Below are 20,474 nucleotides of genomic sequence, written 5' to 3'. Positions count from 1 at the left end.
GACCAAGAGCGTGGATTCACCAGTCTAGCCTGCAGCCTCCTGACATACGGGTGATACGCGATCTTCGAGGTAGCATCCAGGTGCCCTTGCTTCCAGTCTCCGAATAGGAAGTTGAAGAGTCGTGTCATCTCAGCTTGGTGTTCAGCCGTGTTCAATAGTTCTGGGGAGAAAAACCTGATAGTAGCGATAGGAGCTAATCCGTGCGATCATAGAGACCATGCATCACAACCGAGGACTGATCCATCTACGAGTACACGAGGCTTACCAAGCTCTGATATCTTCTGTCTGTGTCCGCTGACACCTATAGGGTATCGCTACGGTGCATGTTGCTTTGGTCTGCGCTGTGTCTGATCTGATATCTACCAGGACTCCCTTTTCCCTCCGTGGTAATGGGTCCGTCTCTGTGTCTAATAATACAGAGTTTCTGCCTTCCAATGTACAATTAACATGACTACGTTGGTCTTTGGTTGACTGGTCAACTGTTTGAGTATGTCTATCGCATGCAGCTTCCTCAGTCATAACATGTACATCAGTACGTACTGCTGTGTCTGTTTGAGTGGAGGCATCGACCTTCATGCCAGTGAATGCAATGGGGCGATCTACTATGATGCTCGATGTCTTGCTCCGGAATAGACGAGACATGATATTGAAAGGCTACCATAGTGGAGATGCATTGACAACTCGACTGGATCGACACACCAAGCATGCCGCCATGAAGAAAACACTAGTGAACAACCTGGGGACCCCAGGCTGGGGTATAGCCATGAACAAGGCCCTTCATCTCGGACCTAGGAAAAGCTAGATTGGGGCGATCCATGTATCCTACATACCCTCTCGACAGGGGCCCGGTGGTTCGGTCTTCCACAAGCCAACACCATACAAGATTCACAAATGATAAAGAGGAGGAATGAGGACATGGGAGTGGCCAACCCACGTTGGCGATATCTCGTAGCATTTGCAAGCTGGCTGTGATAACATGGAAGGTAGTTGTGGATATTGTACCTCTACCATGCGGAGGCTCATGAAGCGCGCTAAGAGCACTATTTCACTGTCCAATGCCCACCTGCGAAAAGAACGATGAGACTGACACAAGCATAGAAATACCGATTGAGCTGAAGGCTTCTAAATATATCCCGAGCGGCATCTCTCGTGAAGAGTTCGAAGCCGCATTGGGTACCTCGAGTGGGCTGGCAGGGACATACCATAATGGGGACTTTCCAACCATCAGCCGTACAATGAAGTGAAAACCAGTCATAGCACATTTCGAATTGGGCTCCGCATTGCTACAGCGTCAGTGGCTCTGAGTTGCTCCCTCGCACCAAAGATATGGAAAGTGAGGAGTCACTACAGAGCATGAGAAAGAGCTGCATCAACTAAACTAAAGAACTGGCAAACGTGTGGCCTCCAACACCGACCGCTGCCATGCCTGAGTCTCTATCCATAACCTCCTCAAGCCGAGCAAGATCGTCGATCCTAGTATCACCGTCTGCATCTACCATTAGGATACGACGCCCACGGGAACATCCATAGCTGTAAGAGCACCACTATACACTCTCTCGCTCCCCTCAGACCTACTGCCGCACCCTTCCCCATGTTCCTAGCGATCCCTGCCACCCGCGTGGTTATGTCAAGTCCACTGATGCCTCCTAGTAAATTTCCTTGATGGCGTTCTGGGGACTATCGCCAGACCAGGATATTCGAGCAAAATAACTCCTCCGTACGATGTGAGGGAGGAGTGGTGCGGTCATTACGGTGATTGGACCCCTTCAAGCGTTGTGGCCTCCATCCTCGATTCGATATATGGATTAATTATGAGCACTAACGCAGCAACTACAGCTGCTACCAGAAGTACTTCTGGGACCAAAAAGGCATCTAGTGGTAGCATAGAAAACAATGACGAGACAACAATTCCATGGGAAAAGCTGCATGTACGAGGGCTCACGAACTTGGTATGTGTTACCTCATCGGACTTCTTCTGTAGCGTCTGTTCGAGTTACTTGACTGTCTCGTTAGTCTTGTCTCTGAAACCCTGCCCCATCCCTCTCCCTATGCAGCTAGAGGCGTATTACAAGTCTGAAGTGATGAACTCCAGGCGCTTCTCTACATTGGACACAGCCTCGTCCCTTTCCTGCCGTACCTGGTGAGAATAATAAGTCGACAAGGCACTCAGTCCCGTTGTCTACCATTATTGGTCCGACGAGAATCCAGATTACACCATTCTCGTCGAGGACGTCGAACTCTTAGGAGGAATAAACATCTCTATGTTAGCGCTGGCCCTCGCAACCACCTTTTTCACTTGTTCACTCTCACTCTTCTGTGCCGTGAGTGTGCGCACCTTGCCATATAGCTTCTGTAGCCCTAACCCAACTCAATGCCCAGCGAACGCTGACGCTCCTACTATTACGATCCTGTACGTCCTGTATCTCAGTGACTGTATCCCGATATTGGTTCTGTAACGGAGTTGAATGAGTTGCCGATATGATAGACAGCAAGTAGAGCGGTCATATTGGTGGATACTCCCAGAGTGATACACCTTCCCCGATGCTATCCCACCTGCTGCGGGTCATCCATTTAGTAACGACGCTACTAGAACTCAACACGGAGCTCTAACTCGGTAAGGGGGTAAGACAAACTCAGCAGACTCAAGTTGAGACAATTGTAAACTCAGATATGTGGAAGCGTGATGATAACATTAATCAGTATGCGTCACAGTCCCACCTATGCATGACTGCAAGCCTTGCAGTGCAAGGTGAAACCAATCGGCATTTGAGTAACGGTTTAATGCTTCATTCGAAAGCATCCTCGTTTTTCTTGACTATGTAAAGACACGACTTGGAAACACTACGCGTGACAGCACGAGACGAGAGACGTTAGAGCTAGAAGGACTCCGGCCTGGCGAAGATTGATCAGTAAGTCTAAAATCACCACTCTCGCCACAGTACTAGAGTGAGCCAACGATGTAACATGAGAGAAATTTCCCGAATATAGACTGTTTTGACGCGCGCTAAAACAGTAATCGAGCCCTGCTGGACATCCCAGCTCCTTTAGAGCTAACTAGTATTAGTCATGTTCCTCAGTCTTCCAGCATAGCGCGTTCTCCTCGTAGGCTCTGATCTCACAACTGGCGACACCTCTTCTTAGTTTCTCGTGGTAGCTCTCCACAATGTCAGCGGCATCCGAAGAGCAGATCCGTCCTGGATGCTCGATACACGATGTACAGTTCATGTAGTATACGGGGCATGGGGGGGCTTTGGGGGAGTAGAAGGTGTGCTCTGCTGGGGGGGGATAGATACGAACTCGTCAATATGCTTTTTGAGGCTGTACAGAGGTTGTCGCGGCAGGTACATGTCCCCGAAGGAGATTCAGGACATATCTGTTAAGGAAATCACAGAGGTTGCTGCGTTCGGCAATCTGGCGGGTGCTCCCTTGCCTGATGGATTGTAGTCTTCTAAGGAGGAGTTTAAATGTCAATGATGCATCTGTTCAGATACGATCCCGCACTGGGACCCCTTCACATCGGTGATCTATGCAAAACGTGCGGATTAGGGGTAATGAGCTCTCGAGGGTTCGGGGGCCCGAGTGAGGCTCTATTGTCAGGTTCATGACTGCCCCGGTCACTTGGGTCACATTAAACTCGCGACTGATGTGTACAATCCGTTCTTGATACGGACATTGTAATTCGACTCTGTCCTACACCGGGATATTGGCTGCTCAGGTATAACGTGCTCCGTAGAATGTGCACTTCTTGCAATCACTTCCGTGTTCGAAAGGCTGTAACTCAGAGGTGCGACCATCGTGCTCTCATTCTGTAGCCTATGCGAAATGCACAGATATTGTGATCGGTTCAAGCTCATCCTTGCCGGTCTCGAACCCGAGTCTCACGATGTAGTCATGGAGCCTTGCGATGAGAAGACAAAGTGAGATGTACTAGACTTATACTTGCTTACGGGAGTTCTCAGGTCGGCGTTGGAGAGGGATATGACCTCAGACCCCAATGCGGACAGTCGAGAGGCCTTCGTTGAGCATGCTAGTAGGATAATATTCGGGGGTCCGCCAGTCTAGGGCTCTGCTGTAGGTTATCAGGATGGCTCATCATCTTACGTACCGTACATTATGGGCCACGGTGAGGAACAGAACAGGGTCAAAGCCCTGGTCAAGCAGCTGGGCCTCGCCCACAATGAGGTTAATGATAACCTCGAGAAGCTCGTGGGCAAGAATACTAGTTGGGGAATAAGTGATCACTACTACTCTCTAAAGAGTGCATGGTATAGCTGTTGGGCTGTTCAGGTAGCTCAGGCGAGATACAGGCCTGGAACGATCTGGTGGCGGAGTTCGAGAACGAGGTATCGGTTGCGGTATGCCCCAACTGCAAGGCTAAGTCGGAGCTCTTCCGTAAGCTATTGACGACAAGAGTGACGGTCGGTGGATTGTGAACTTCTAGGTGTTGATGGATACAACAAGATCTTCCGGAAACTTCGAGGGAAGGCCGCAGAGAAGTTTGTCACTCCCACCTACGTACAGCTATATTGAGTAATACTATGTGACCGATCTCGAACGCAGGTGCGCAACCTCCTTCACAAGCTCTGGTGTGAGGAGAGGGAGATTTTGGAGTTCCTATTCCCAGCCTCTGTGGGTCGTGGTGAAGACATTTTCTTCATGCAGAATATAGTGGTCCCTCCAAACAAGCTGAGACCTCTACGTTTTGGTGGTGATAGTGATGATAACCAAGGATTCCTACCGGCTTCAACGGTTTGTCTGAAGAATATACTTGAATCTAATCTACTACTCAAGCAGCTACTCGAGACTGACCAGGAGGCTGTAGAGAACCCTAATGACAGGGAAAAGGGTGAGTTATGAAGTTGCTCGTGTCAGTGGAGTCCAGTGTGATATCTTCAGCTGGCGATGCCTTGCCGAACCTTATTTCGGATGAGGATGAGACTATGAAGCCTGTTGACAACACTCCACAGAGAGGGCCTATGACTACTCTTGGAACAGCACTCATTGACTTGCAGAATAACGTAAATAACTATCTAGATTCTGCTAAGAGCGGCAAGGCCCAGAACAAGGTCGTGGCATTTGGTGTACGACAGCTTCTTGAGAGGAAGCAGGGCCTATTCAGAATGAAGATGATGGGCAAGCGTGTTAACTACGCTGCTCGTAGTGTTATCAGTCCGGATGTCTCTCTGGAGACTAACCAGATTGGTCTCCCCATGTTCGCGGCTCTACAGCTGACGGTGCCCGAGCCGGTTAACTCCTTTAACGTAGACTACCTGCGGGCGTTGGTGGAGAATGGTCCCGATAAGTACCCAGGCGCAGCTGCTGTAGTGTTCCCGGATGGCAAGCTGGTGTCACTGAAGGGTCGACAACCCCATCAAAGGAAGGCCATTGCTAGGAGTCTATATCAGAGTACCAACCCAGATAAGAAGCCTAGAGTGGTGCTCAGGCATGTTAGGGATGGTGATCCTCTGCTGGTGAATCGTCAGCCTACCTTGCATAAGCCAGGCATTATGGCTTTGTTCGTGAAGGTAGTGGGGACTGGTCCTTTGAGGTAGTTTGAAAGCTCATGTCAGGTGCTCAGCAAGGAGAAGACTATCCGAATGCATTACTCCAACTGTAACACATTCAATGCTGACTTCGATGGTGATGAGATCAACTTGCATTGTCCTCAAGACTCTAATGCCAGAGCTGAGGCCATCTATATAGCCTCTGCCGATCACCAGTATCTGGGGCCTACTTCTGGCAAGCCCCTTCGTGGTCTTATCCAGGATCATGTTGTCTCTGGTGTATTCCTTACTGCAAGGGATCACTTCATGAGGAAGACTGAAGTTCAGAACCTCATCTACACTGCCATGCGAGCCGCTATAGAAGGCGATACCTCGGGTATTGGTAGTGTTAAATCTAGAGGTCAGGTGACCAAGCTTACAACACCTGCTGGGGTGCCCAAGGACTTCAGAATTGTCATGGAGCCTCCAGTCATCGTGAAGCCACAGACATTGTGGACAGGAAAGCAGGTCATCACCATCTTCCTCAAGAGTCTTATCAAGTTCGCTACTCATAGTACGGATAAAGCCATCGTCAATGGTTTCAATCATCATGCTAAGGCCAAGACCCCTGGCGATCTTTGGGGTGGTGTCAGTGATGGTAACAAGGAGGAGCAGATGGTCACTATTAGAGATACTGAGCTCATAGAGGGTGTCCTGGATAAGGCATCCTTTGGTGCTACTGCCAATGGTCTTACACATCTCTTCTATGAGCTATGTGGCCCTAAGGCTGCTGGGCTACTACTCACTGGTAAGTTGGTGGTAGTCATTGATAAGGGGGTACCTCCTTTCGCTCAGGTATGGGTAGGATGCTCACCCTCTACCTCCAGTACCATGGCTTCACTTGTGCTATGAGAGATCTTCTAATCACTCCTGAGGGTGACGAGGCAAGGTTGCAGATGTTGAGGAAGGCTAGGGAAGACTCCTGGAATAAGATCAGAGACTGGGTGAAGGAGAACAGTCCAGAGGAGGCTAATGTCAAGACTCTACATAAACTCCAGAAGGAGATAGGTACTTGATGGAATATTCGAGAGGTTGGGGAGGGAGTGGTATGAATGATCAGGCAAATTGTATGCTGCAGACCCCAAGGTTCAACATCCCATGTTCGAGGAGCTAGAGGAGACAATGCTGTCTACCAATAGGGATTACTGGGGGAGTAACGAGGCGCTGGTGTACTCACTAGGATGGACGAGATATCTGCGTTTTCAGAACTTATCGACATCCTATTCCCTAAGGGCCAGGTGTCTCCATTCCCGGATAACTGCTTCTCGGCTATGGTCAGCACAGGTAACGTCATCTCATAACATGCTTACTCATATGGATGCTGTGTAGGTGCTAAGGGTTCGAAGGTGAATCACTCAATGATTGACGCCATGTTGGGCCAGCAGGAACTGGAGGGACATCGTGCTCCTCGTATGAGGAATCAGCGATTCCTTCCCAGTTTTGCCCAGTATGATATCGGCCCGAGAGCTGGTGGTTACATTACCGACAGGTGAGCATCTATAATGCAGGTCTGAATGTCTCGTATGCTGTGTCTAGATTCCTGACTGGATATCGACCACAAGAGTTCTTCTACCATTGTATGGCTGGTAGAGAGGGCCTTGTTGATACTGCTGTGAAGACAGCAAGGTGAGCAGCCTGGAAGTTCCTCTCCTTCTTATCCAATGCCTTGGTGTATAGATCTGGATACTTACAAAGATGTTTGGTGAAGAACTTGGAGGGTATTACTATCAACTATGACTACACTGTTCGGGATACTGACTCATCGATCGTCGAGTTCCTCTATGGTGAGGACGGTATGGATGTGACCAAGGTCAGCCATTTGGAACAGTAAGGTTACCTCACTGACTTGGGAATACTTCTATTATATTTGCGTTGTTAGATTCGATGTGTTGGATGAGAACTCTGCCTTCATGGCCAAGAGTGCTGCTGTCGCTAAGGAGGAGGCTAAGATGGAGAGCAACTTGCCGGCCCTTTATAGGAAGTGGGCGGAGAAGCCTCAGAGTGGTCGGAGGACCAAAGAACTCGTGAAGGAGGTGAGGGAATCTATACGTGTATTGTTGTCCGATGGTGGCAATCAGGTTGATGCTAGCGATAAGCTGCGAGACGAGGAGAAGGAGCATATCGCGTTTGTTGTGAAGGATACTCATACGAACGGAGGCAAGGCTCCTCCTATGAACAGCATGCTACCCCCATGGAGGTACTACTCCTCGACTCATATGAAGAGAGCTATTACCACTATGCGCTGGTGTTGAAGTACCATGTTGTCCGCCTCAAGGTTCACTGGTGCTATGTCCGAGCGTGAGGAGAATGCATTGACGGAGTATCTCTCCCATAGACCAGAGGAGTTGGAGAAGAAGATGCCCACTGAAGAGTTCCGTGATGTTATCATGCATAAATACGCTAGGTGGGTTGAGCAGTGATCCCTCGTGCTTCACTATAGACCTATTTTCAGGACTCTAGCGGATCCTGGTGAAGCTGTTGGTACCTTGGCCGCTCAGGTGAGATTCGTCTGTTACTGTTAGGCAATGTTAAGTGGTATTCCTTTGTCAGGGTATGGGAGAGCCCTCTACCCAGATGACCCTGAATACCTTCCATCTTGCTGGTCATGGTGGTGTTAACGTCACATTGGGTATCCCTCGACTGAGGGAGATTGTGCAGGTAGGTATCTTACCTCATTGTGGATCACATAGTTTTTGGGCTATTCTCAGACCGCATCTCGACACCTGGAAACCCCTGCTATGGAATTCCCTGTCCTTGGGGGCCTCAAGGTTGCCGAGGAGCTCAAGGTAATGACTGATGGATTGACGTCAATATCAGCATCCATTCACCACTATGTTTAGGGTAAGATGACACGAGTGTCTCTGAAGGACGTTGTAGTGGCGACCCACGTGTTGGAGTCGGTAACTGCCGCCCAGCCTAGTGGGGAGACTATGCGAACCTACGAGCTTGTGGTAAGCACTCTATGCACTGCCATTACGATGCTGCTCTATAAGCTTCCCTCGGGCAGGTTGAACTGGTTGACCCCGTTATGATCCAGAAAGCATATCCTAGCTTGTCACAGACAGCCATTGCTCACTTCCTGGACCATGACTTCCGAGATAAGCTCAACTCAAATCTTAAGAAGTTCATCAAGATATCTGAGAGCACCTCTACGGTGAGGCGTTCCTCTGTGGTCCTCCGTGGATCGACATGGTTCTCTTCAGATCACATCACGTAAGGCCCAGCAAGAGGAGGGAGCAGCTGATGTGTTCAATGAGATTCCCGAGGATGAGAATAATGCTGAGCAGAAGGATCAAGGCGATGAAAGCCAGAACGTCACTCGTACACTAGCCCAGCGTGCCCGAGCTACCGATGAGGAGAGGGAGGCCGAGCTTGATAGGATGGAGGCTGCTAGCGGTAGGCGTGCAGGGGATGCTCTCTGTGTATATTGATTGTGGGTGTAGATGCCGATGATGCTGATGAAGGACAGTATGATGATCTTGTTGATGACGCAGCAGCAGCAGGCGATGATGATAAGAAGGATGATGTAGGAGAGGAGTGGTATGACGTGTTGCAAGTGGTATTATCTCAGGATGAGGCCGAGGAGGACAACGAGACCCCCGCAGCTGAGGAAGGCACTCAAGGGTAAAAAGTCGTATAGTGGTGGCGGTGCCGTAAGCGTTGGTATTTTTAGACCTGCTCTCGGAGGGCAGACTACTGCCGAGGAGTATCAGGTCTCCAAGACTAAGAACTCTACTGAAGTCATCTTCAACAAGTCTGGACGTCTATACGGCCCGAAGTGAGTCTCTTGTTTCTGTTATACAGTGAGTGCATCGATGATTATCCTATGTCGTCGTTTAGGTTTGTTCTCCGTTCCCGACCACTTGAGCTCTCCCAGGGCATCTCTCGGAAGATTCTCATCCTGGAGGCTGTCGCAGATCTTTGCTCTGATCTATACATCCAGCAGACCCCTGGCATCACCAGCGTCCATGTGGTGGAGCCCCGTCCTGGTCAGTCTGATAAGGTCACGATTGAGACTGAAGGTGAGCCTCCCTCGCCCTATGGTTAGTAGCAGTTTATAACCATCCTCGTAGGTGTTAACCTCGATATTGCATGGGGCCTTGATGGCATCGACCATGACCGCATAGTCACCAATGATATTGGTCTTATCTTGGATCGGTACGGTGTAGAGGTAGCAGCGTTCGGGCAATTATGGTATGGTAAATCGTTGTTCCCCTTGCAGGCAGCACGTGCGGCTATAGTTCAAGAGGTGCTCCGAGTGTTCGGTCACTATGGTATCGGTGTCGACCCCAGGCATTTGATGCTCATCTCTGACTACATGACTCATCATGGAGGGTAGTGATAGTATTCGCTTGTGTTTACTAGCAGTAATATTCCTCCCTTCCAGGTTCCGTCCCTTCAGCCGTAGAGGTATGGAGGCTCACGCATCCCCATGGCTGCAGATGACATTCGAAACTAGTGTTAACTTCCTAACTAAGGTAGGGCAGGCTTCATCCGTAGTAGGCTATGCGTGAGCTGTCATCATGCTCAGGCCTGTAACAATGCACAGTATGATACCTTAAAGAGTCCAGCTGGGTCCATCATCGTCGGCAAGCAGGCCAGTGTTGGTAAGTGAAGAGGTGTAACCGCCGCTCCTACTATATGAGTAGGTACTGGATGCTTCGATCTACGTATGGAGATGCCCAAGAGTGTACGGGGACTTGCTAAGGATGAGCTGGCTACTCAGGTCAAGAAGCCGAAGAAGGAATTCGTAGGGAGTCTAGCTGTGGTATTGATCACCGCATGGGCTGTGTTCGATCAGGTCTTCGCGTGATTTATATAGGAGGTCGACCACTGGTGTTGTGAAGGTCGTTAACGTATTTACCAAGAGAGCTCCGATTGTGCTCTCTACTTCACGCTATATAGGTTTCTATCACTGCTATACTCAATTGTGTAGGGTTCAGTCGTTGAGACAGGGTATAGTAGGAGACTGGGTGCTGGGCTGAGCAGACACTGGACAGAGGGGCTATACTTTGCAAATGTCAGGGGTCCCACCTCAACAACAACAACCTTCACTTGGGATGCCCACACCACCCTTCATGGGTATGCCGCAAGGGTCTAGTGGGAAGGTACTATGGGGCTCTGATATGGACCATTATCGGTTAAACTCGCCATTGTCTCAGAGTCCTGCTCCGCCCCCAGGGGGCCTTCCTATGCCCCCAATGGGTATGCCTGGAGGGATGATGCCGCCCCCACCAGCAGGTATAGTAACTTCTCGTTTTTCCACCGATCTACGCATTCTAGGACTTCCTAGCTTCCCTGGAGGACCTGGTGGTATGCTACCTATGCCCCCACCAGGTGGGGCGTTCGGCAACATGCCTCCACCTCCTGGATTCGCTAATATGATGCCCATGCCTGGTGGCTTCGCACCTCCCCAGAGCGGGCAGCAGGGGCAGAACATAGCGGGATCAGCTTCACCCGAGATGGCCAAGATACCCCTGGCTGAGCGGCTAGCTCATGTAGTGTCTCGTATCACATTGATAAGGTCATGTTGGAGTGCATGATAGGATCCTCATGAGAGGCCTCCAGACGACTTCCCTCCTAACGAGACCCTCTATATCAACAACCTCAATGATCGGGTCAAACCGGAAGAGCTGAAGAAGTCGATCCTCGAGGTCTGATGAAGTACAAAGATTTCCTCTAATATGCTTCCATCTCAGCTATGTAAGCCCTGTGGTACTGTAATAGACTGTATTGCGATGCGGTCACTCCGGCGGAGGGGTCAGGTAATAATGGTCGTGGCTGCTCCTGCATCTTCACCGTACTCATAGCAATACTGTTCTTCATCCTGAGTAGTCGTTCTTGTAGGGTTATGTTGCCTACAGGTGTTTGTTGTTTTTTCGTCGAAAAAGGAGTCATCATCAGCGATGAAGAAGCTGCAAGGCCACAGTCTGTAAGAGGGCGATGGAGGCCTTCTGGGTGAGCCTAGTGTCCCTCGGTCAAGGTACAGCAAGAACATGCGGGTGTCGTACGCCAAGACTAAGTCTGACGCGATTGCCAAAAAGGAAGGTAGTAAAGTGTGATTGTATGGGTCTATAGTATATCGTAGGTACATACGTCCGTCGGGATAAGGAGAAGTTGAGGGAGATGAGAGCGGCAGCACAGGCTAAGCTGCAGCCCGAAGCGGCAGCTCAAGCGTAGGTCGATTGTCGGGGGTATTACGGCTATGGGGACTCATTGTAGGGCTGCAGCAGCAGCGGCAGCAGCAGCGGCGAAAGCTGCTGTACCTGGAGGGCCTATGCCGGTGGGTGGGGGAGGCATCACTTGTCTACGGCTAATGCTCATCCTTCTCAGGGTGGTATGCAGCAACCTACACCTCCTAACTTTACAGGCATGCCCTCGGGCTTCCAAGGTGGGATGCATCAGGGGCTCGTGAGTTCCCGTAATACTTCGCCCCCTCCTCCTCCTCCTTAGGTATGCCTTTTAATATTGGACAGCAACAACAACCTGCTCAACAGAAGGTGGGTCGCCTGGCTGACTACACCGTTGGGGATGCCATTTCCTTCAGAAGCTTACTACGGCAGAGGATTTCTTCAACACCGCAGTGTCGGCACCCAAGGTTGTGCAGCATTCTAACGTTCCTAATAAGTGAGGGAGAAGTAATGGGATGTCGCCTCACACCTCTTGGTAGGACACTTTTCGTGGAGAATCTACCCCCGAGGTGCACGCCTGAGAAGCTCACAGCAGTGTTCAAGTCCTATCCAGGCTTCGAGGGCACACGTGTGATAGCTGAACGACAGGTAGTACTACTGGCGGGCGGGGGGCAATCTCGCGAGGCTTGTGCATAGCCGTCTTGACTGCATCTATCGTTGTTGTAGGTCGGGTTCATAGACTTCAGTAGCGAGTTCCAGGCCACTATGGCCAAGAATGCTAGAGGTGACTACACTATGGAGGGGCAGTTGGTGAAGATATCCTACGCTCGGAAGTGATCATCATGCAGCTACCCTACAGCGGATGTTGGGTTAATATTACTTTTATGGTGACGTTCTGGGTATCGGCTTGCTATCGAGTTGTGTTGAGAGTAACAGGAGTGGGGTTCCCCACCCAGGCGGGGTGACGTGTGACCACTCTCACGACCCTATGTCCCTACCGCCGCCGGTGGTGGTATACCTCATCGTGAGAAGACCTATCGAGGCCTCTCTGGGAGTGTCGTGAGTCTCACTGTTATGTTCACTAGACTACCGTATTGTGTCAAGCGCTTATCCGAGCAGGGCGTCGTCCGTGGAGCTCATGGGACTGAACGAATGATGTTATAACTTTTTCCAACCCTGTTCGGTCGTCGTGTTTGAGAGCTGGGGAATCGGTCGGCGAGGTGGCTTTCGTAGTACTATAGTAACAATGAACATCCGACTTGCCCGACGTTTCCTTGATTACCCATGTACATTTTACATGCTGTCCTTCGTTATATCAACCATCCTATTATCAGTAATACTCGTAGTCCTCCCCTACCTGGGAATGCTGTCCTCCTCAGGTGTTCTCTTTTGTACCGCCTGTTGCGCGTTGGTTCGGCCCCGACATAGCGGCCTTAGCCCTTATGACGGTGGTCTTGGCCGCTGGGGATTGCTTATGTAATGCAGGGAAGAACTCGATGAAGGTGGGATAGAACTGTACCATTCCCCATAATGCGTGTGCACAACTTCTTCAATGTTGTAGGTCATTAATGCTTCCATGATATCCCTCTTTCTCGTTGCTATGTGGACACTAGCAATCAGAGCAGTGTTCGATGCCGTCTCGGCTGAGTAAGGCTTCGATTGCCTCTCGACCTGAGCAGTTACTATTTCTATTGCCTAGATACAACTCATATATAGGATCTGTCTGGGCCCTACCCCTTATGGTCCTGCATGCCTTTGCTTATACTGTGAAGCCTGTACGTTACGCCGTGCGGCCCTCGTTATGGGCCATCATCGCTCGCTGGTCTCAGATAAATGAAGTGTACAGTGTCCCCTTGGGAGCACTTATGGTCTGCACTGTGCCAATGTGAGTAAGCGATTGTTAAAGGAGTGGATTGCGTACTACCAGATACGGCGGGATGACGTCGATCTACTCCGAGATCGGTCGCTGCATGCTGGCGAGTATAGCAGCCTCCGTGGTCACCTTCGGGGTCACGTGTATGTTGTCTTTAGTGAGTTGTTGGTTATAGGCGCTACAACATTATCGTATAAGCAGATACGGTGTAGAAGCAGTAGACTGTGTGGATCAAGCAAGATGTCTTTGGCGGAGGCCGATTCGGCATTGCTCACTTACTTTCACACCCTCTGCAACACCTTGATGTCGCCCTCTGAAGTCCAGGAGGTGGGTTCGATCCCTGGGTGCGGCATCTCACTGCTACCTCCTAGGACTATGATCTAGCTCGAGCAGCCTCAGCGGTATGCCAGAAGACTCTCTACCAGGCCTGGAAGCAGGCTGATGATGAGGGAGCTCTGCGTGTATCACTAACGGCTATCTCTATTACAATTAAGCGCGTTCATTCAGGTGACCCATCTACAGGCGGCTTGCTTTGGGAATTTGGTCACGCTCGCTCAAACGGTGGGGAAGTCGTTGTACCTTATCCTTCGGTCAAGGAGGCCTCTTCAGATACACCCACCCCGTAGTGGAAAGCCTCTGTCATTCCCAGCCGCCTGTGGAGGGCTGGTCACTGCCTCCTTCATGCTCAAGTTCACTAGTGTCGTCGCTACGGTCTCCGAGAGTAAGCATCTAGTCGTGGAGTATGCCTCTGAAGTATTACCTGTAGATTCGTTGCCAAGTGAGGAGTTGTTGACTGATCTCATACAGTCTAGTATGAGTGCTCACATCACGCAGGGCTATAAGAGCTCAGCTGCTGATGCCTTCGCACTACAAGCTGCTGTCATCGAGATGGCGAGATTCGTGAGAGAACAATACAGCGCTCCTTGTGGGTTGTTGAGCCCTTGATAGGTAAGAGCAATGAGACGTGTTCGCATGGCCACAACCCAGTATGTTGCCTCGACTATGGGCTCCTTCAAAGTAATGATTAAGATGCTAGCAAGGTAATGCTCCTTCTTCTCCTCCTCGAGTGCTTGTCCCATGTGGGTCATCACAGGAATACCGCATTTCAATGGAAGGGGGTGGTATCGCCTCGGCAATGGTTTAAAGATCGCTCTGAAGCGGAGAGTGCACTGTAGGATGATGATTATGAGCTGAGGTGGTGATGAGTAATATCACTCGGACAGGTACTTTACAATGCGTATTGCTATGATGATGTTGGTATCAACACTACTGTATACAGTATGGGAGGGGAGGGATGACGCCATTGATGCGTAAGTAAAGGGAAGGGGTGTTGGAGGATGACGCCTCCATCATTGTTGTTAGTTACGCCCTCTGGGGCCTGCTGCCTGGCCTCATGATATTACAGTTGCTGCCCAAGGGTGGCGCGGTAGTATTGCCTAACCCCCCAACAGTTCTCCGGTAACCAGTTGTCATCAGATCCGTGCAGTGTATTGTGTAGCACCCCTCTTCGCATGGACCCTCCTGGGCAGTGCCCTCGGGCTAGCCTCTGCCGAGAGTAACCGTGGTAGCATTAGCGCCTACGCCACACAAATGGTAATGTCCCGCCACACCACGATGACGCGTTGGTATTCCCCATCCCAGGTGCTGCTGGCTGCTATCGCTTCCTATCTACATCGTGGATCCCTTAAGAAGGTGTCGGGGCCGATTCTAGCATATCTATCATGGCTCGTAGTGGCCGTGGCTAATAGGAACGATGACGAGGGTAATATTTCCGAAGAGTCTGATGGAATTCGCATATAACACTCCATTCTTTATACCATTATGAATTGGCTCAGGTCGAGATTCCTTAGCCATATGGCATGTGGCACTGTACCGAATAGCCATAGTCTGCACAGGTGTCTTCCTCGCGATGATCTTCGTGGTGAGTGCTCTCCTATTCCCCCATCAGTTAAGGTACTCTCTCAGATGTTGCCCCCACCGTTCCGGCTCCTCCCTGCTCTCGATGGGCCCCATAAGCACCTAGTGCAGACAGCAGTTGACGTCGCCGTCCGGTCAGTGGTTAAGGCCAATCGTTGCTATGCTAACAATGGAGTTAAAGCAGAAGGACAGAGTGCTTTAGCGTAGGGCTCCTATATCTGCATGTCTCCGTGCTGCGAATAGTAGATCACCTTCGGCTCTGTCACAAATGCTCCTAATCACTGCTCGCTTATCATTCGCATTGACAACGTATTGCAGTCTTTCAAAGGTGCCCTCTTTGTCGAGGGATTTCCTCGATGTAGGTACTCCCGTAGCATGAGCCGCCCAATTTCTGTAGCCACCGGAGAGGAGGAGGAGGAGAAGCCACAGATAGCAACCTATTCGTCTCCTATACCTCGAGATGGAGCCCTAGAGGGAGTAGATCCTCACTCACTTGACTTACTGGTGAGCTCCCTAGACCTTGCGCCTGTTAATGCTCAGCACAGGTGCATTTCCCGCCTGCAACTAAGCCTTTGCTACGTCAGAGCAAACTTCAAGATAATATTATGCGACGAGGCGGCCACTCAGCTAATGTCAATGATGCCTTGGTAGCTGCCGAAGCGACTAGTCTGAGTTCATCATCGCTGTCGTCCGCTTCCCAGGTGGATCTGTCATATGCTGCGTTAGCAGTGGCAGGACCGGCCAAGGACTGTCGGCTCGGCAGGGAGGGGGCTGCTGTAGCTGGTGACCTCATCGTGAGGATGGAGGAGCTACTGGGAGCCATAAAGATATCTGAGTAGGACTGGGGTACAGGGTATCGCTGAACACTATTGTGGCGTCAGGTCTAACATCGATATTACTACAGCACAGCAGCTAGACAGTTCCAGTTGGGTGAAGCAGGCTGTCATGAGGCTCAATGTAGAGCTTACTAAGACACGCACAATGTTATGGGCTGGAACTGTGGATAAAACCGACAAGGCGGCGAGCACCATAGGTAGTACCCCACCGCGTGGTGCGAACTCATGCATATTATAGTTTTTCAGACCCGGCCGAGAAGTTCCTGCTTACAGGTCTGTTGCAGATAGTCTCTCTGGCAGCTCATCTCGTCCATTTTGGTGATTGTTGGATGCGTCTTGAGGAGGTTGTTGGTACTAAAGTCGTACCTTGGTCCTTCCTCCGTATTCCCATATCAGGCATAGAGTCCGAAGTCATTGTTAGCAATACCGTCACTAATCCCTTCATTAGTCGTGGCCAAACATCGACCGAACTCGGTAAGCCCCGGCAAACACTGTTTCCCGACTGTTAACTCGATGGGGTTGACCATTGCGGTCCATCTCAGTTCGAGTACCATCATCCGGGGAGCATCACGACCTTCCGCCGTTCGTCGCCAGGTCGAGATCAGCACATCAATTCGCAAAGAGCAGTTACGAAGGCCTCTCCAGAGGGGTCCGTCAATTTGGACGATAGTCCTATCAGTTGTTAATCGCTGCATTTACCATCTAAAAGAAGGGCATTGTAGCAACACTTTTTTGTACTTCATCATCACAAACTTTTTACTCCATCTCAAAGGTTCGTCTCATTTTACATATCAACATAATGTTGCGTTCATAGTAGTACCCAGACAAGCAGGTGAAAGTTGCTGATAGCTCAGGAGATAAATGACATATCGATTTGACGTGCTAGCCTTAGAGTTGACACGGAGCCTAGAGGACGGGCTGTAAAAGTGTAGATGCGATTCACTGTAGAATGTGGATGCACTAGTAATTATCGTGGGGCATACTGTGAAAAAGGAAAGTTGAGGATGGCAATACTCTCCCGTGATCTCTGCAAGTGCCATGAACCTTGGTGTATGAATATCTCTCGGCGATGAGATACGTCATACTTCATCCAACAACGTCACAATGGCATAAGATTGAACAGTAGGACGGCCGACTAACAGGCGGACATCATGATAGTGTCATTATCGAGACCAGCATATGTTATTTACTTGACGTTCCATTATTCCATTACAGAGTGCATCGTTATGGTATCTTATTCAATGCTGTCTGTCATCTGTAACTTTGAGATTCAGAAATTGTTGTGAGACCTTCAGTGTAGCAGAGTTTTCATTGCTTCTCTAATTGTTTGGATCACTTGGTGTGTAGGGTCGAATCCTCGGGTGCTGCTAGCGTGAGGCTGTTGTGTGAGGTCCTGATGTCTACAATTGTGAGGTTTCAGTGTCTTAATGTTATCTCTTGTTGTCTATCGAGATTCAGCCTTCAGTCAGTATTTTACTCCATGCATTTCCATCGTCATCACAAGCATCGTATCTCTCGCTGGGTGCTCAACAAGCAGTGTTCGAGTGTCAGACGAGGTGCGAAGTCGGTGTTCCCTTCCAGAAAGTCCAAGTCGAGCACCGATCTCCTCGCCAACTCAGATTCCACCAACGTGAAGGCCACCTGTGGGCAATCTGTGCAGCGATAATCTCGCATTTTTTTGGCGTGGCATCTAAACTGCTGATGTGTCTGCTAGCGACCGCTGATAGGTTCTGTAGACTATTCTACTGCTCTGTATAACTAACGATGACACTGTCACAGTATTACTGTGTATAAGATCTATTCATGTGACTGGTACTTTGAACTACAGCTGGGGACGACGACGAGCTGTTAGACTTGGCTTATGTGTAAGAACGTTTTGGTCGGTATATAATCATGTCATCCAGGAGGATGGTTCGAACATGGAAACCTTTCAAGCACTTCGATTCCGCCCCATGTTGTTGACCTCTCGTATGGGCGTCAGTTTTGTTGTTCGCATGTCATCCGGCCGGAGTTGGGGAGCTAAGAACAGGATTTCTCTTCGACAAGCTCAAAAGTACTCAATCACATGGCCACTTATGACAGATCTCGATACTCCTCTGCAGCGCTTCTTCCGTAGGAGTACGGCTTCTGGTAGTTATATTCGTCATTTGGTACTTAATTCTGAGATAACCCATTCTTCGTGAACGCATCTTCCTTCCCATTCATTTGTATGGTTATCTGATACCATCAATTCTCGTGAAATCCGATTCTCAAGTTGCTCAAGTCATTGCGTTCAAACATGAAGCAAACTAATCCTTTGTTATATGTCAACGATGTCAAGTTCGGGATAATGAAGGACTTCTTCCAAAGAAGTGTCCTCCCGTATTGCTTCACGGTGGAACAAGTGTGTATATACAAGAGAAATCGTCCAACTATCCTTCGAAACACCCCAAAACTCAATCCAGTGATCTCCAAAATGCACTTACGGCGTCTCATAATCTTGAACAACTAAATCTCTAAAATGCAGTGGCGATAACCCAAGAAACCATCGTAGGAATGAAGATAGAAAGCACACGACGGGAATCAACTTGTAACAAAAGATATCTCGCTAGCATCTTCTACTCTGTTCTGCAGCTTGTAGCGTCAAGGTGATAATTTTGGATACAATCAGTATAGTTCATCTGTTGAGAGAATGGATCACCATAGTAACATCGAGACCATTCCCAATTATGTATGGCATATAGCGTACCGTTAACATCGAATAACTTATTGTACTGCTCCTGTGTGACGATACCTGTTGGGACCATCAAACTAGTGAGATCTTCTAACTGATCCCACACATACTCGATACCACCATCAGGATCGGGATATTTACTCGTATCATAAGCACACATAGAAAGTTTACCACAACCATTACCCATCTCGCAGGAGCCTTCGACCATGATAGTGATCTTCGCTCTCAAGTCCTCCCATCCGGGCTGCGTACACACGACGCATTGGTCTGTCATCATCCACTGCATACGCTCCAACAAACCATCATTGTTAGTGCCATTAACCGAGTTACGGTATAGCATCATCAATGCCCTATCAGCATTTTGCATGACATAAGTAGTTTCTTGCTGATTGGGCTCACCCTCGATAGTACTACCCACAAAGATGGAATTGGGTAGATAACCCATACCCTCGGTAACATTAGCAATCATCTCTCTCGAACTGGTCAACGCTTGTAAGTAGTAATTATCAGGGACATGCTCCACATCAAAACTGATACCAATAGGTGCAATCTCTGCCATATCCTGGGCAGAAACCGAGCGAATAAGGAACTGCTCGAAAGTGTTTACGAAGGCGCACATCTTTTGACCATCCCTTTCGGTGACATCACCATACGTCAACCAAATAACAGCATCGTTCCCACTATCCTGACGCCACTTCTTCATCCAAGCAACCAATTGCGGTTGATACTTGATGATGTTGTAGTTTGTAGGATCAGCCACGTTGATGTAAAGCTCACCACAATTCCACGTCCGTCCCATATCGCTTGAAATGAAGTCAGTTAGAGCAGGATCTCCTTCACTCCAGTAGTCTTGAGACCAGGAATAAATGCCTATCGGGCGACCAGTGCATGCATTGGTAGGTGGAGGCCTAGTTGTTGGAGGGGGGCCTGTGGTCTTAGGGAACGTCGCCTGCTGATTCGGGTCCGAGGGTAATTGAGGAGGTAGAGTCTCAGGGCTACTGTCACTACCCGAGTCGGTTGAACAACCAGAAAAGCAAAATGCCAATATGACCGACACCAACGCCGGGAAGAATTTCATATTCATAACAGTATGGTGCTACCTTCCAAGTGCAATTCACAGCGAGGTATTGTGAGGAGTGTAACACAACTTGGCTTCGTTGTACTGTCCCGCGTTGTGCATCTACCAGGATCGAAAGTCGATGATGCTTCTAGGAGGTGATACACATGGAGCCAATGTAAGCTTGTAACTATTTCGTGTACATTCTCTCATCGCTGTAATTTGATAACTCTGTGGAGTATGAAGATACATTACGGTGGGGGGTGATAACACAAGAATTGTCCCAGATTCGACTTGAATTCTCGACGCTGTTGTTGAATTTTGGTAGAACATCAATCGTGATTTATGTTTCGGTAAACTGGATTCTATGGGACATGATTCTAAGTGATTGAAGACTTCACATG

General features: G+C 49.4%; 6 protein-coding genes across 6 annotated transcripts; 3 read left to right on the top strand and 3 right to left on the bottom strand.

The window, feature by feature from the left end:
- Positions 1-455: 455 nt before the first annotated feature.
- Positions 456-642, bottom strand: Pmar_PMAR013659 (hypothetical protein; the record flags this gene model as incomplete). Its single annotated transcript, XM_002765550.1, has 1 exon — positions 456-642. A coding segment is annotated over one exon (187 nt), but the record flags the coding sequence as incomplete, so codon positions are not given.
- Positions 643-724: 82 nt separating this feature from the next.
- On the bottom strand, positions 725-2,571 carry Pmar_PMAR013658 (hypothetical protein; the record flags this gene model as incomplete). The annotated part of the gene is made up of 7 exons (XM_002765549.1): positions 725-788; positions 935-1,083; positions 1,416-1,530; positions 2,070-2,137; positions 2,288-2,358; positions 2,405-2,450; positions 2,554-2,571. The coding sequence occupies 7 exons, from the start codon at positions 2,569-2,571 to the stop codon at positions 725-727; spliced, it is 531 nt and encodes a 176-aa protein (XP_002765595.1).
- Positions 2,572-3,163: 592 nt separating this feature from the next.
- Positions 3,164-10,435, top strand: Pmar_PMAR013657 (DNA-directed RNA polymerase I largest subunit, putative; the record flags this gene model as incomplete). Its single annotated transcript, XM_002765548.1, has 37 exons — positions 3,164-3,225; positions 3,342-3,440; positions 3,488-3,548; positions 3,598-3,674; positions 3,716-3,784; positions 3,831-3,917; positions 3,960-4,030; positions 4,076-4,234; positions 4,288-4,392; positions 4,442-4,515; positions 4,561-4,846; positions 4,897-5,525; positions 5,571-6,291; positions 6,339-6,551; positions 6,604-6,696; positions 6,750-6,827; positions 6,873-7,032; positions 7,080-7,169; positions 7,221-7,370; positions 7,423-7,740; positions 7,819-7,947; positions 7,996-8,041; positions 8,094-8,201; positions 8,252-8,329; positions 8,384-8,494; positions 8,551-8,697; positions 8,747-8,939; positions 8,987-9,069; positions 9,115-9,167; positions 9,217-9,321; positions 9,384-9,565; positions 9,617-9,714; positions 9,766-9,878; positions 9,931-10,021; positions 10,075-10,150; positions 10,193-10,293; positions 10,345-10,435. The coding sequence occupies 37 exons, from the start codon at positions 3,164-3,166 to the stop codon at positions 10,354-10,356; spliced, it is 5,328 nt and encodes a 1,775-aa protein (XP_002765594.1). The 3' UTR covers positions 10,357-10,435.
- Positions 10,436-10,567: 132 nt separating this feature from the next.
- Positions 10,568-12,550, top strand: Pmar_PMAR013656 (U1 small nuclear ribonucleoprotein A, putative). Its single transcript, XM_002765547.1, has 14 exons — positions 10,568-10,651; positions 10,706-10,784; positions 10,827-11,041; positions 11,090-11,197; positions 11,243-11,308; positions 11,408-11,475; positions 11,527-11,591; positions 11,632-11,719; positions 11,766-11,826; positions 11,877-11,934; positions 11,997-12,043; positions 12,091-12,170; positions 12,214-12,322; positions 12,401-12,550. The coding sequence occupies exons 1-14, from the start codon at positions 10,604-10,606 to the stop codon at positions 12,509-12,511; spliced, it is 1,203 nt and encodes a 400-aa protein (XP_002765593.1). The 5' UTR covers positions 10,568-10,603; the 3' UTR covers positions 12,512-12,550.
- A 355-nt stretch (positions 12,551-12,905) lies between these two features.
- Pmar_PMAR013655 (hypothetical protein) lies at positions 12,906-17,064 on the top strand. Its single transcript, XM_002765546.1, has 25 exons — positions 12,906-13,007; positions 13,054-13,176; positions 13,236-13,321; positions 13,374-13,449; positions 13,504-13,559; positions 13,602-13,704; positions 13,749-13,874; positions 13,919-14,008; positions 14,055-14,108; positions 14,157-14,268; positions 14,314-14,447; positions 14,496-14,587; positions 14,771-14,857; positions 14,910-14,973; positions 15,024-15,140; positions 15,189-15,309; positions 15,383-15,468; positions 15,513-15,667; positions 15,827-15,968; positions 16,010-16,111; positions 16,166-16,299; positions 16,346-16,497; positions 16,547-16,651; positions 16,697-16,774; positions 16,843-17,064. Exons 1-25 carry the CDS (start codon positions 12,921-12,923, stop codon positions 16,968-16,970), a joined length of 2,610 nt encoding a protein of 869 aa, XP_002765592.1. The 5' UTR covers positions 12,906-12,920; the 3' UTR covers positions 16,971-17,064.
- Positions 17,065-18,897: 1,833 nt separating this feature from the next.
- On the bottom strand, positions 18,898-19,812 carry Pmar_PMAR013654 (hypothetical protein; the record flags this gene model as incomplete). Its single annotated transcript, XM_002765545.1, has 1 exon — positions 18,898-19,812. The coding sequence occupies one exon, from the start codon at positions 19,810-19,812 to the stop codon at positions 18,898-18,900; it is 915 nt and encodes a 304-aa protein (XP_002765591.1).
- Positions 19,813-20,474: the final 662 nt, after the last annotated feature.

The sequence above is a fragment of the Perkinsus marinus genome (assembly GCF_000006405.1).
Source record: "Perkinsus marinus ATCC 50983 genomic scaffold scf_1104296975428, whole genome shotgun sequence".
Lineage (NCBI taxonomy): Eukaryota > Perkinsozoa > Perkinsida > Perkinsidae > Perkinsus > Perkinsus marinus.
Note: the sequence above shows the minus strand (reverse complement) of the source record. Positions and strands in the feature narration are given on the sequence as shown.